The 15,533-nt window shown below is 41.0% G+C and overlaps 1 protein-coding gene across 7 annotated transcripts in view; it reads left to right on the plus strand.

Moving 5' to 3' along the window:
• Positions 1 to 15,533, plus strand: part of LOC310958690 (disabled homolog 2-interacting protein-like) — a 132,349-nt gene that overhangs the window by 104,849 nt on the left and 11,967 nt on the right. For 6 of the 7 annotated variants that reach the window (XM_083929739.1, XM_083929741.1, XM_083929742.1 and 3 more), the window contains 7 exons: positions 5,812 to 5,956; positions 7,381 to 7,525; positions 8,516 to 8,752; positions 8,874 to 9,075; positions 9,733 to 9,920; positions 12,026 to 12,908; positions 14,718 to 14,855. In XM_083929739.1, the coding sequence (XP_083785865.1) occupies positions 5,812 to 5,956; positions 7,381 to 7,525; positions 8,516 to 8,752; positions 8,874 to 9,075; positions 9,733 to 9,920; positions 12,026 to 12,908; positions 14,718 to 14,855 (1,938 nt within the window). The remainder of the gene's footprint in view (positions 1 to 5,811; positions 5,957 to 7,380; positions 7,526 to 8,515; positions 8,753 to 8,873; positions 9,076 to 9,732; positions 9,921 to 12,025; positions 12,909 to 14,717; positions 14,856 to 15,533) is intronic. The other variant, XM_083929740.1, reaches the window with a different exon arrangement.

A 15,533-nucleotide genomic window follows, 5' to 3' on the forward strand; every position in this document is an offset into this window, starting at 1 on the left:
GACTTTTTCTTAATCTCACACTTGTATATTTCTAATTTTATATCACCATAGAAACACACAAAAAACATCTGATCCTGTACAAAGCATCAACCTGACCCTTTTTTCATCTACGTATTCTCTCTCTTCTTTCCCAGACTCAGTGTCCTTGCTTTGTGATCAATAAGATCAATAATTGTTAAGCACGTCATTTAAAACATCTCCTGTTCTGTCTGACAGAGGATGAGAGTCCTGATCTTGCAGATTGCGATGTTTCTTCGGTCGGGGCCTGCGTATTTATATTTCAGCCTCAAAACTTGCGGCTGCAAACTTTGAAATACTGCCGAATAGAGATGTAAGAAGTGTACACACACACACACGCCTAGCGGTGATTAGATTGCTGTGTGTACAGCAGTGCAATGGACAAGACTTTATGAGTTTTTACTTGCAAGTAACTCCATCTACAGGGAGCTTCTCATCTTTTCCAACAGCGCGCTGTTCCCTACTATTTATTACATCAGATCAACCGTGCGCACCATCTACCCTCCACTCCGACCCTATCTTCATATCACCCCCCCTCTCTCTGTTGAGTTTTTTTGAGGCATGGATTGGCTGATGAGATGTGGCAGCGATACAGAGAGCGTTCTACTTCTCCTTATTAGCACTGAAGCAGAGAGGGGAGGGGGGTAAGCTGCGGGATTGAGGGCGCCAGAGAAATGGCTGGGGGATGACGGGAGGGAAAAGGATGAAGCTCCTGTCTCTTTTTAGCACATGATTGCTCAGACATTTCTAATGCGTGGTGGTTCTCCATGATTTAACCCATTACAACAAATCTTATACTGTGTGTATATACCGTATATATATGCTAAGTATATATATAAATATACATATATATATTATATTATATATATATATATATATATATATATATATATATATATATATATATATATATATATATATATATACACTTAGCATTACTGTCCACCATTTTCCAAGAGTTCATTGATTTAATACTGACTCCAGGTAGTCATTGGCTTCCACACTTTGGCGTGTTGTTATTAAATCCCAAGCATACATCAAAGATACTCAAACTGAAATTCACTGCGCGTGCAAATGCACATGAACTGTAGCTTCCACATTTCAGTTGGTAGGCTCAACAAATCGTGTGTAGCATGTCACATGTGGTTGGATCTGATTTTGGTTTATAGGCATCCTGGCCAAATGTTTCACTCATTCTTTTGATCTCTCTCTCTCTCTCTCTCTCTCTCTCTCTCTCTCTCTCTCTCTTTCTGTATATATATATATATATATATATATATATATATATATATATTTCCATCTCAGTCTCTCTCCATCCTCTATTTTCAGGCCTGGATTTGCCTTGCCTCAGTTGCAACATGAGAAGGGAGGGAGAAAGCCACAAAGGGGTAGAGGTTAGAGGAAAGATCATAATTGGGATGGCATTTTCTTCCTACTGTAAAAAATGTTACCTAAAGTGTAATGCTGTCAGCATAAATTAGATTTATGGACTAGAAAGTATTAGAATCAGGAGTGTAGGGATGATTTAAAGTGCATTGAAGTTTATGTTTTGTCTTACATTGTTAAATCAAAGTATGCTAAAAGAGTATTCAGGCACAAAATCATCCCATTGTCTTTTTCGGCACTTACAATCATCAAATAAGCCATTGAGACAGTTTTTTTGTTTTTTTTCCTTTTACGATTAACACTTGAAATGAAGAAGGCACTTGTAGTTGACAAGGTAGTACGGACGGACACTGATTAGCTCGGGGCATTACGGTGAAGGCATTAAAACGGCTTTTTTAACCACTTATACTGCTCAAAATAACACCAAACCTCTGCAGCAGCATGATTAATATCCCTACACATAAAACAAAGCACCAACAACCTAGTTAGTAAACCTGTAGTTTATTAAAAGTCCATACTTAGAACCAAAGTCAATCCAAAAGGAAGGAGCCCATTGATGCTTAGTTGTATGTATAGGGATACTTATCATGCTACTGTAGTGGTTTGGTGTTATTTTGAGCAATATCAGTGGTTTAAAAAAAACGTTTTAATGCCTTCACCGTACTGCCTCTAGCTAAACAGTGTTAGCCATATCTGGCAGTAAGCGACTCTCCAGGGTTTCTCCACTTATAGTTGTTACATGGACAAAACTGTCTCAATGGCTTATTTGATGTATGTAAATAAGTTGCAAAAAAAGAGCATGGAATGATTTTGCGCTGGAATTAGACTTTAATGTACTTCGTCTTATTATCAACAGGAAGATTACACTGTAATGTCAAAGTGAAACAGACCTCTACAAAGCAATTCACATTAATTAGAAATGTAAAATGCTTGATTTCACCCCCTTCAAGTCAATATCAAGTAGATGCACTTTTGACAGCAAGTACATCCTTGAGCCAATCCAGGACAGACATTGTTTTTAAGCCAGTGTAGCTTTGGCTTTATGCTCAGGGTCATTGTCTTACAAGAAAACAAATCTTCTCCCAAGTCGCTAGGTTTCTTGCAGACGACAGCATTTTTTTTTTCCCAGGATTTCCTTGTATATTCCTGAATTCATTTCACCCTGTACCCTCAGAGGTCTTCTGGGGCTTGCTGCAGAGAAGGAGCCCTACTGCATGACACTGCGTATCACGGCAGGGATGCTGTGTTTAGTCTAATGGCCAAAACACTCAATATTGGACTCATCAGACCAACAAAAGAAACTGTTTTACAAGGCTTTCTCTCTTCTCTCTCTCTTTCTGTTCTCTTTCTCTTCTCCCACCCTTATAAAGCTGCAACTGGTAAAGCATCACGCCTTTTGTTGTTTTGAAGCTCAGAGTTGTCATCGATGTATTGGTGGCCTCCCTCAGTAGTCTTCTCCTTGCAGGCACTCTTTCCATTTCTTAACTATTGATTTAACTGTGCGCCAAGGGATGTTTGGGAACTTTGGAATTTCCTTATATGGACCACTCACTTTCATTTACCTTTATCCTTTGTGGACTTATGCATACACATTTGTAATTCATTTAGATTTCTTTGTGGCAGTCTAACATTGCCATTTCACACTACTCAAGGATGGTAGTATGGTCTAGCTACACCGGCTTAACATTCTAGGATAGGGTAAAAAAAAAAGCTCTGTATTACTTTAAACCAGTCACAATCGTCTTTGGCAGCCCGAAGCCTGATAGCGGCGATGGTGCTTTATCCCAGCACATCCAGTAAGCAAGACTAGCTCTGTAGGCATTAAAAGGCTGATCACTGTTAAAAAACAAACCTAAAAACTACCCTTTAAATCCCATTTAATTCAATGCTGTGTTACAATTAACATTAAAAAATGTCATTCTTTTTTGGCATGAGACAAATAATGCAGATTTGTCTCATTGTCTGTCTAAACAGCACACCGGGTACACGCTTAAATGCACATAGACATACACACCTTCGCTCTAATGCTACAATCTGGGTTTAATTCAAAGGTCTAGGGATATGCACTATTTTAAAAGTTTAAATTTTCTTCTGCGTAGGTGTGTGTGTGTGTATATATGTGTAAGTTGGATGTGCATGTGTGCAAATGCCTTAACCAAAAAGGCTCCTTTAGCTTCACATCAGTGGATGATTGGCTCCCTGTGGTGTATCTTTGATTAGCCGGATAACAGGCTTCTGCAGCAGCTATAGGGACCGTCTGAGAGGCTCTGTCACTTTCTTTCCACCTCCTCCCCTGTTCTTTAAAGACCACCGCTCTGTCTCTTCTTCGTCTCCACCATTTCTCTCTGTACATCTGTCACTTGCCTCTCTTCTCCCTTGCCGCCACGCTGGTTCCCCTAGTTTAACAAGCTGCCAGGGGACATACATGAGAGTACACCCAGAAATTTGTTGAAGGGATCTAAACAAGGGATGATTCATCCCCAGATGGCTCCATTCCCATCTCTCTCCCTTTTAAGACTTTGAAATTTGGGAGCTATAATGCCAGTCTCCACCTGTTATTTTTCTTCACCTGATGAATACTATATAGTCCTTATAGAGATCACTTTTAAACAGCACAGTTATACAAATAAATGATACAATTTAAAGGAAAGATAACACATTTTTGAATGACACGTTATTTTAAAGTGATTATAACTCTGGTAGAACCTTGGGTTGTGCTATTTCCTGGCTATAATGTGCATCTGCATTTTGTTGTCAGCTGCCTTTATTGTTTGCCACTCTCTATTTCTACGAGTGGGGGACAGATACTAGTATTTTTTTGTCCTCGGTCACTCATTGCACAGCAAAGCGACTGTCAAAATCACCCTTTGAGCATTTGAATGAAAGTGAAGAAAATGTTTGCTGCCATTATAGGAAAATATGAGGCCTGTCACAATTTTTTTCTCTGTTCAGTGGTAAACATGTTGTTTCTTTCCGCATACTGAGTTTCAGCTCTGGGATATGTCAAATTCAAAAGATGATATGAGTAGAGCCATTTTGTTTCCCTCCATCTATTATAATGACGGAATTATGCTTTGTTCTCATTCACCGGTCATGAAAATGTGATCTGAATTGAAAACCAGTCGCACCGTGACACTTTAGCAAACTGAGATTCTGAGATTTTGCAAACAGTGCACAGGTGCAACTGATACAGGTGATTAGTGATACTTGGACGGATGATGGCCACCTGTGTCAGAGATGAGTCAATGAAGGTGAGCTTGTGAGTCACACAATAAACCTTTACAAAGACAAAGTACAAGTTGCAAGACAGGAGTCACTATTAAAGCTGCAGAGAATTATCACAAGATCCTGCAGTTCAACAGGCTAGTGAGATGGGAGAAAGTCTTGCAGATTATGACAACTAAAACCTTTATGGTAACCGTTCCATGAAGCACACTAAGAAAAGTGGGATTTAAAGTCCAATACCTGACTTGAATGAATGAACCTGACAAACTAGTCGAGGCTAAATCGGTTCCATAAAGGTCAGAATAGTAGCTATTATGATTCTCATATAATAATCTCCATTTGATATCACATAACATACTGTTTAGGCTATTAAAGTTGTTTTATAAGAACAGTGTATAATAAAGTAAAATAATATGACAGCACGGCAGAAAGTCAGTCATTTCCTGTTTGAGTCCATGCTACAGAAACTCTGGCCAAGCAACAACTAAGTCGTAACCTGTTAGCCTGCACCGGACCAGGTTAGTTGCCATAGTAACTGAGTTTGAACCATGTTTAATTTACTCCATGTAACCGAATCAAGTGTAAATGAGTCGGACTAAACAAAATAATCCTAGTTGTATAAGCGATTAGCTTGTTTTAATGAACAGGCCTTTGGTGAATGGTGGATGGGGAGTGTGTGTGTGTGTGTGTGTGTGTACTGTGGTAGAATAGCAATGAGGAGTAGGTGCACCAGCAGGAGTCCAGTCAGGTGGCTGGTTTAGACAGGAAGCACACAGAGGAGCTCTGGTGAGCAGGTGGAATAACAGTGTCTGAAATGGCAGAAAATGTTAATCTTAGTAATATAAGATATCACATAATGAACACAGGAAGTGGATGAAGATGAGTCATATGAAACCTTGATGACCAATCGGGTTTTTCTATGATAACCCACTCGTTTTATCTGCCAACACCAACTTTCTCCCGGGGATACATTTTATTTTCATGATCATTCAAATTAATTCCTCTTTTATATCTTTCCATCAGTTTTATCTTCTATTGAAAAACTTAAAGAAGATTTACGATAAATGGACGGACATCCTTATCAACTCATTTCTTTAGTGTGGATAATCACATACTGTCGGATGGTATGACTTGCATTCATTAACCCTATGTTTGTCTTGTGTTTTTTTTGTCTTCCTGTAGGACTTCCTCACAGACTTGATGATGTCAGAGGTGGATCGCTGCGGGGAAAACGAGCACCTCATTTTCAGAGAGAACACACTAGCGACAAAGGCCATCGAGGAATACCTCAAACTGGTGGGACAGAAGTACCTGCAGGACGCCCTCGGTGAGTTGAGCAGTGAGCTGGAAGAGAGGGAAGGCAAAGGCTGTAGTCTGCTGCAGTGCATCGGAGAAAAGGCTGAAATACAGCTGTGTGTCCGTACTTGCTTTTTTTTTTGGTCGTTTTTTTTCTGCTGCATGTTCCAGTTCATTTGTATCCTCTCTCTTGTCTTCACATTCATCTCTCAGAAGTATTAATCAGCTTAGAAAGGTTTAGTCTGCTGCAGCATAAGTTGATTAATTGTAGTGGCTACAGTACAATTAAGCAAAAACACCAGTAGCATTACAGATGAAATGCGTTCGTCTTCTCCTCCCAAGAATCATTTAACAGCAAGATAACTGAAGCAACTCTTCCGTCATCTTAACATTATTTTTGGAGGTTCATTGTGGACAACACAATTCAGACCGTGACAGGAAATAAGGAAATATGTTTTTGTCTGTCTTCGAATTGCATTTGAATTCTAGACGACTCACAGAATCGGCTTTGAAGAAAATTATTATGGGTTGATTGTATGACCCCCCCCCACACACACACACACACACACTCCCAACACTCCCACTTCTACAATATTAGTCCAAGGTTAGATCAAGTGTGTTTGCCAGTCTGCAGCCCTAACAATAAGCACTTTGTATGCACTTTGTATGCACTGTGGGAAATGTACACAGCAGCAGTTTAATCTACAAACGGCACACATCCTTACTGGCTCTCTTTCTCTGTATGCTGCTAATATTAATGCTAGACGTGTGTGTTTATATCATTTCTGTGTGTGTCTCTTCGGAACTAGAATTTCTGTCTTTTCTATTTTGCATGTCTCTCTCAGGGTTGATTCCAAGAAATATGGAGGTCTGGTAAATTATGCATTGGTGGAGTTGTGATTGTTTAACGTGCGGTTAAACTGTTAAAATCTCTGAAACTGTGACTGGGGCGACATAAGGACAGCCATTGGCTCCCTTTATGGGGCTGTTGAGTAAGTGAGAGCATAGCAGTAAGGGTCTGTCTTTTATTTCAATGGAGGTACCAAAAAGGACATTGTTGTCTTTGCCACATTTTTTGAGTGTAACCTTGTTTGGTTTATATGAATCTTCTAGGTATATTTGTCTTTGTTGTCACAGGTCAAACTAGAGAGTGATCTGTCTTGAAAAGTCTTTTTTTTTTTTAAGTTCATTGTTCAGCCTACTAGAAACTCAAGGACAGTATCAAACTGTGTTCTCTGTAGCTTTGACATCATATTCTTCTTCCTCTGTCCTAGCCCAGTGCAGCAGGACTTGGCAAGCATTTTAAGTCACCAATGCAAACAAAAAAAAAGTGCTACCACAGTTCCCTTACAGTATACTGCTATTTTTGTCTCAGATACACACTGAAGCAGATCCACAAATGTGTGTTCTCTATTTTCTTGCTTATTGTTCCGGGTTTTTTTTGTTTTTTTGCAGGCGAGTTCATCAAGGCTCTGTATGAGTCAGATGAGAACTGTGAGGTGGATCCGTCCAAGTGTTCCTCAGGTGACCTGCAGGAACACCAGAGTAACCTGAAGATGTGCTGTGAGCTGGCCTTCTGCAAAATCATCAACTCATATTGGTAAATATATATGAAATACAGCTTTCATTAGCATTTACTGCGCTATTCAGAACCAGGAGTGTTTAATGTCACATGCTTTACCGCTTCACAGTATCCAGGCTTCACCATAACAAATGTCAATTATGTTTAATTATATGTGATACAATTCAAATGAGACGTAAGAATTTATAGCATGGAAATCTACAGTATAATTTCATGTATTGTCTCCTGGAAACAGACTTTCTTTCCTTAGGATTTTAATCGCAATTAAAGCAAAGCCATTGAAGGGGATTTAATGAGGTTGCATGCCAGGTAGCAGCAGTTGTTCGTTTCTAAAGAAAAAAAAGTGAATAAAAAAAGTTCTGAATAAGACTGTTAATCAAGCAACTTATACCTACTTAAAGCGAAGTTAAGGACTAACCTTTGACAGCAGCGCTCAAGGGACAACACGTTTAATCACATGTACACTCCAATCAGAGACAAGACGACGATTTGTCTAAGATATATTTATAAGTAGGGATACAGTTATGTTGCAATGGAGAAAAAAAAAGAAGCAAAACTGGAACAGCAAAGAAATTCTGAATAATGAGAATGTGGTATCACACAATGTATGGAAAGTGATTGCAATCAAATCAGTAACAGCCTCCTTCTTGTTATTTGCACCAAAAAACGAAGGAAAAAGCGGTCTAACATCATATCAAATGTTCAAAGCAGATGCAAATGTTATGCTAAAACTAAGCCGATCGCTTCAGCAAACATGTTCTTAGTCATCGTGACTACTTTTTCAAGCCATTTATTATATAGGACAGACAGGAAATGGGGTGAGAGAATGAGGGGGAGACATGCAGCAAAGGGTGACAGGTCAGAGTCTAACCGGTGGCCGCTGCCTCGACCTTCAGCCTCTTTACTATGACTTTTTTAAAATAATATTTCACACACTATTAATTCTTCTCATGTGGTATAAGGTGAAGATATTTTTTAATTTTCTGTCCTGTCTCTTTTTCGCTACAGTGTCTTTCCAAGAGAACTGAAAGAGGTCTTTGCGTCATGGCGGCAAGAATGCAGCAACCGTGGTCGACCGGACATCAGTGAGCGTTTGATCAGCGCGTCCTTGTTCCTGCGGTTCCTCTGTCCCGCTATCATGTCCCCCTCACTATTCAATTTGATGCAGGAATATCCAGATGACCGCACAGCACGTACTCTCACGCTCATTGCTAAAGTCACCCAAAACCTGGCAAACTTCACCAAGTGAGTGTGGGTTTTTTGGGTGGGGTTGTGTTTGATTAAAGGGACCACATACAACATGGAAAGGACCACATGGAATTTTATAAAATACCATTTGTTTTTTTCTGTCCCTGTTTGCTGTCAGATTTGGTAACAAGGAAGAGTACATGTCCTTCATGAACCAGTTCCTGGAACACGAGTGGACCAATATGCAGCGCTTCCTGCTTGAAATCTCAAACCCAGAGACAATCTCCAACACGGCGGGCTTTGAGGGGTATATTGACCTCGGCAGGGAACTCTCCACCCTGCATTCACTCCTCTCTGAGGTGGTGTCCCAGATGGACCAGGTACTGAAGCTGGCATACTATAATAAGATTACTATAACTATATATATATATATATATATATATTAGAGAGAGAGAGAGATTCTGTTATATAAGTTATAGGATTCAACTTTACAGGAGGTCCAAAGGTCTTAAATTCATTTTCATAATCTTGAGGATTTGAATCATGCTCAGACTACATTAGGATGTTTATCGTACATCAATCAATAATTCATTATTGCATTACATAAACAGTGCACAAGGGGAGACATCACTGGGATGCATCAGATGTTGGGTGAGGCATATTAATGGATTTACAAGGGCGTTTACATTAGCTCTGGCAGCAGATGGGAAGCTGGTAATAATTAGATAAAGGGCAGATGTTTTTTTTTTCTTTTGGTAGAGCATTCAGCAGTCTGGAACCTTGTCTTTCAATAATTCAGAAATCACAATGATACTGGTTGAGGCAATTGAGTCCATTAGACTGGCCTGACTCATTCATTATTCAGTATGTTGTCTGAGTAAGAGAGTTGATTGCATGGCATAGGGAAAATAACTAAGTCTAAAAAATATGCAAATATCAAATTCACCATAACAGCATGAAAATTAAATCCAATTAACTGAAGTGATTCAGAATAATATCGTAATTTGGCTTAAAACTTGTGTCTCTTTTCTTCACAGAGTGGAGCCTCAAAGCTGGGTCCTCTGCCCAGGATCCTGCGGGAAGTGAACACAGCTCTGTCCAACCCGTCTTGTGTCCAGATGACGCCAGGACAGTCCTCAGAGCATATGGGCTCGCCTCTTGCTGAGGCAAGTTGCAGCATCTCCACTGGCCTGCAGAAGATGGTCATAGACAATGACCTTTCAGGGTAAGAACTCATGTTTCTTAACTTATGCAGATGACACTGTATGTTATTTTTGAATCATGAATGAAGATATTTGAGAGAATATGTTATATTAGATGTGAAATACAGTGGTACCTCTAACATTTAGTGGCACATAAAAACTTCAGATTCAAATTAGTGTCTAATGTATATTGTTGCTACAACTGTAGGCATAAATATCAGCGATACTGTAAATATAGGATAATTAATACATTTAAACTGTGATTCAAAAAGTCTAATTTAAGTCCTTTAAGTGCAATAAATATAATTATGCCATGTACAAATATCAACAAATATCATTCCTTTATAAAACAATATAAAGTAAGTTTAGTCCTTATAATACCAAACAAACAAGTGTAAAATGGTATAAATGTGCAACATTTGGAACAGCTCGCCAGTTTATGCAAGGTCTGTTACTAATAAAGCCTATTGAAAACATAGAGGGCGCCTTCGCCTCAACAATATATCATGTTCCCAAACTACCATTCCTGCTGAGTGTTCATGTCTGTCAGCTGAGGCCATGACACAGTGAGTGTCACCCCTACTTGTTTACATCAGCCAGATGAAACTTTGTTTACTCTCCTGTGGATGAATACACACTCTGACAGCACCTTATCTCGCTTATCTCTTGTCCTCTTACTCCCTGGCAAGGTGACACTTAGGGAGATTAACACGAAGGCCCGGGGACCCACAGGAGGAGAGATTTATGAGTAATAGCCAGACGTAAACACCAATAAACACAAAACCAGAACACAGGCAGATGAGATCATACTGTACAGAACAGGAAGAAAGTCAGACAGCTGGTATCCTTATGGTAATCAGGGGCCAAGGATCAATAGAACTAATTAAGTAATGTCCTTATATGACCTGATGTTAGAGCCTACCCTCTTTACTTTATCACAGTAACTGTTTGCTCATATATTGATGTTTGTGTGTGTGGTGTATTCTCATCATCAAGCTGAAACGGCTTTCGAATGAGCTCACGATTCCCACATAATTGCTTCTAATCCACTAACCAGTGACATGAAAGTTAGGAGAAAGGTTGAGCAAGGGAAGAAATTGAGCAGAATGAAGAGGAGAAAAAAAGTTAGGAGGGAAGGGTAATGGAACGGAGGGAGAAGGACAGAGAAAGAGGGAGGAGATGAGCGTGATGTGAATGATAGAGATTATTTGAAGATAAATCACGTCTGTCAAGGTAATCGTCTCCTGGCAATAAAGCCTCCATCTGCTGGCTGAAGGGAAGGAAGAAAGGGAAGGTGAGGGGACGAGGGACAAAGACAATTATTGCGGAGACCACACATCTTCAAGCGTTGGCCTCGTGACTCTATTCCCCATGTGCTGCTGTTACAATCAGCCGATGATTTTGCTGCTAAAGCCTAGTCTACATTGCTTATTGAGTTCACTGATGTTATCATCCACTTGTTCCATTGTTATTGTTACAGTGTCTTTGCATTTTAGCTAAAGGCTGAAGGTGAAGGTTTTGCTGCTACAACATGACCAAGTCTGTTATGACCAGTAGCATATGGTGGCTAATGTTTGCAAATGTGGCTATTTATGGCACATTTGCTAACATTATTAACATTATGCTGATTCAGTTCGATGACTTTATGACTCTTTTACAGTTTCTCCGCTGTTGTTATAGCTTAGCATTTTTAGCTAAATGCTAAACTACTCTAGTTTAGTTCAACAGTAACTGAGCATTTAGGAGTGTCTACCGAGTCTTGTTTCTCCTTCCACATCAGGTTTTTTCTAGCATGATAACTCTAATATTGATTTTATTGGTGATTTTATTCATTTTATTCATTTGTCAAATTATGAGTTTTGTTGTTACACATTGATATTACTCTCTATCTTGGCAAGGCCACATATTGTTAATCTCAGTGAGACTTTCTTGGTTGAATAAATGTTAAAAAAAAAAAAACAACAACAAAGATTTGAATATGCATTTACTTAAAGTGAAGACTACTGAATGATACTGTGCTTGCTGTGGGCACCACAGCTCGAGATTATCACTTGTGACTGATCTTAATTGGCTGAGGTTTAAAAATACACGCCCGATTTACTTTCTTTTTTCGGTTTGTCTCTTTCAGATTAGTTGACTTCACCAGGTTACCCTCCCCTACCCCAGAAAATAAGGACCTATTCTTCGTGACAAGGAGCTCAGGGATGCAGCCTTCCCCAGCACGCAGTTCAAGTTACTCTGAGACCAATGAACCTGACCTGGGCATGGCCAATGGCAGTAAGAGTCTGTCCATGGTGGACCTCCAGGACCCCCGAAGTCTGGATGGTGGCCCAGGACCCAGCTCCTCAGATGTCCTGGGTGAAGGCCTAACCTCTGGAGGAGGCTGGTCAGCCAGAGTCCCACAGGGTAACATCCCTGGAGGCCCCACTTTGAGGAGGCCAGGACAGACCCCCACCACCTTGGTCACAGAAAGCACCCCAGGCCGGCCCGCCCAGCTACTAGCCCCCCTCTCCTTCCAGAACCCAGTCTACCAGATGGCGGCCTGCCTTCCCCTGTCCCCTCGCGGAATGACTGACTCGGGCTCAGAGTGCCACAGCTCTGTCAGTTCCCATAGCAACAATGAGGACGGACCAGCAGGAGGGAAGCATACCTTCTTGAACCACGGTGGAGGAGGAGGTGGTGGTGGGAGCAGCGGGGACGAGTACACCAGACGTTCGGGGGAGTTCAACCGACGACAGCTGTCACTCACAGAAACACAGCATCAGCCCACCGTCCCCAGACAGAACAGTGCCGGCCCACAGCGGAGGATAGACCAACCTCCGCCGCAGAGCATTACCCGGGGCCGCACACCGCCAAATCTGCTCAACAGTGGACCCTACCCCCGGCCCTCCTCTGGAAACATGATGACTTCTTCACCCGACTGGCCTGGCAGCAGCGCACGGTTAAGACAGCAGTCCTCTTCGTCCAAAGGTGACAGTCCTGAGACCAAGCAGAGGGCTCAGCACAAACAGGTACGGGACTCACACTGTAGCATACACATCTTTAACTCACAGTACAATAATTGAGGATGACATTCATTAGGCTGCTATTCAAGACAGCCAACTAAAATGTCTCAGGCTGGGGCGGCCGGTGGAACAGTGGTTAGAGCGGTTGCTCTATGTAAAGAGGCTAAGGTCATCAAGGCAGCAGCCACGGTTTCGACTCCGACCGGCGGCCCATTGCTGCATGTCTCCCCCTCTCTCTCTCTCTCTCACCCCATTTCCTGTCCGTCCTATACAATAAAGGTCTGGAAAACTGCCAAAAAATAATCTTTCAAAAAAAACATCTCAGTCTACATATAATCACCTTTAATTACTGTACAGGGATGGAAAAAGTTCCTATTATAAAAACACCATACGTCTCATAGCATGTTGATAAAGGCTGTGTGGGCGACTCTGAAGTGACACTCTGCACATTGTGCCATAATGAACTATAGCCATTGTGTGTGTGTAATAACAGTAATTTGCACCCAGGCAGCTCATCACTTCACCACTGTTTTACTGGTCAGGTTTAATGGGCTGAGAATGAGGGTGGTGGAAGCAGAATTAGCATCGTATTAACCACCAATATGTTCACAAGACAACAGAAAACAGACGTCATGGATACAAACAGATGCACTGTACCGTCTGGTTAGTGCATTGATACAGTATGTGTGTCAGTGTGTGTGGTCACAGTGGTAGGCTTCCATTTCTTCATTGCCTTCGCTGGTGAGTCTATGTTCAATATTGGCATGTCAGGACTATAGGCTGTAATTAAAAACACTGGTCAATGGTTGCCCTTGGTAACTGGCTGAAGGGGAGTGCATCTGCATATTAACCATAATGCTTTGCACTTCTCTCTATGGAATAGTCTACAGGATTGACTGATTTTTCTGATGGCACCAATTCCTCATTAAATTAGCATGTTAGGGAAACTACCACATTTATTATCAGTAATTAAAGCAGCCAAGTGCAAGATCACCTTTGTTGATCCCCTGACCTTTCCTCTTGTGCCACGATGAGGTTGACATTTGTGGATCAACAGCTAATTGATGCATTGCCATGATTGTGAAGGTTTAACATGATCATCATTGTAATACTGTGGTTCATGACCAAATACCTGCAAAACCGATGCATAACCAACAGCCTCAAGTGTACCTGTTTTTTGTGTGTTTGTAATATCACTGAGGGGTGCCAAAGTCTTAAATACCTAAATTCTGCATAGTGACTTATATAATAGCATCAGTCATTAACAAGAGTACTAAAGCCAACTGCAGAGTTAATTTATGATACATTTTATCTATTTCTTTTATGCGATTTTGTCTGTTTTCAGATATTCAGATTCACATATTTCAGCCTTTTCAAAAGAGCTCAATGCTAATGAGAGTGTTTGACTGTAATTTGTTTTTAAACATCCTACCCTCCAACCCACAGCCATCTTCTCTACTCATCTGTCCATCAGATAACTGGTAGATAGAAACACACAAACTCTCTCGTTTACTCTTACAATATCTACCTTCCTTGCTGATACGATGACTCTGTTGGTGTACATGCTCACACATGTTTAAATGTGCTTAGAGGTTTGTGCTCCGGTGTATGCGTGAACTTGAAGACATAGGTGTGTATCCATTCCACCTGCTGCTTTCAGTCCACATGATTTGGTGCATTTCAAGCTTATTTCTGTTGTTTCTGTGCTGTTATTGCAACCTGCCCCCCTTCCCCTCCCTATCACTTGCACTCGGCTCATGTACGTGTGTGTGTGTGTGTGTCTGTTTGTGTGTGTGTGTGTGTTGTGTTCACTAGGCCCCCTCCCCAGTGAATCCCAGTGCGCTGGACCGCACAGCAGCCTGGCTTTTGAATATGAATGTGCAGTTTTTAGACCATGAGGGGATGGAGCCCGAGTCACTGAGAAACAGAGAGGATCTGACTCAGGTGGAGAAGGTAACCTGCCTCCTCATCCAACCTTTGACCTTTACCAACCCCTCCTTTCACAATCCACCTCAACTTTCAGCCCTGATACTAAACTATCCTTCCTTCCTTTCTTTACCCCTCATTAGTTCCCTCATACACCTCCCTCCTTAAAACATCCCTTCTACACTTGATTGTCTGCCTGATTTATTCCCACTACCGTTGCTTCAAGTCTGAGGCCCCTTAGACATACCCAAATTGTCACTTTATTACATTAAATTGAGGTACATGGGGTATATTCACTGTCAGTCTGGCTCTGCATGTGACCCCATAATACCTCACTGTCCCATTTTCCGAAAAAATTGGCTTTTCAGTCATGTTCCGGCTCTTTTTCTGGGATGTTTTTTTGCCATTTTCACAGCAAGCACTGAGCCCCGTTGTGGCTATCAACTGCAGGAAAGTCATAGCAACAAACAATAATGACAAAAAGCAGTTATCTCAGTCCAAATAATACTGAGACTGAATACAGCAGGAAGGAATATCAGTGTAGTTGTCAGCAGGCGCCACTTTTTAATATATCAGGTCATGGATTTTCCTTATTATGTGCTGACTATTTTCTCGAATGTCAGAAAAAAGTAAAAAATTCCTGTCATTACTATCCTATATGAAAAGCATCAAATTCTCACGTTTGAAAAGCTGGAACGTTTGGCC

The sequence above is a fragment of the Echiichthys vipera genome (genome assembly GCF_963691815.1).
Source record: "Echiichthys vipera genome assembly, chromosome: 16".
Classification (NCBI taxonomy): domain Eukaryota; kingdom Metazoa; phylum Chordata; class Actinopteri; order Perciformes; family Trachinidae; genus Echiichthys; species Echiichthys vipera.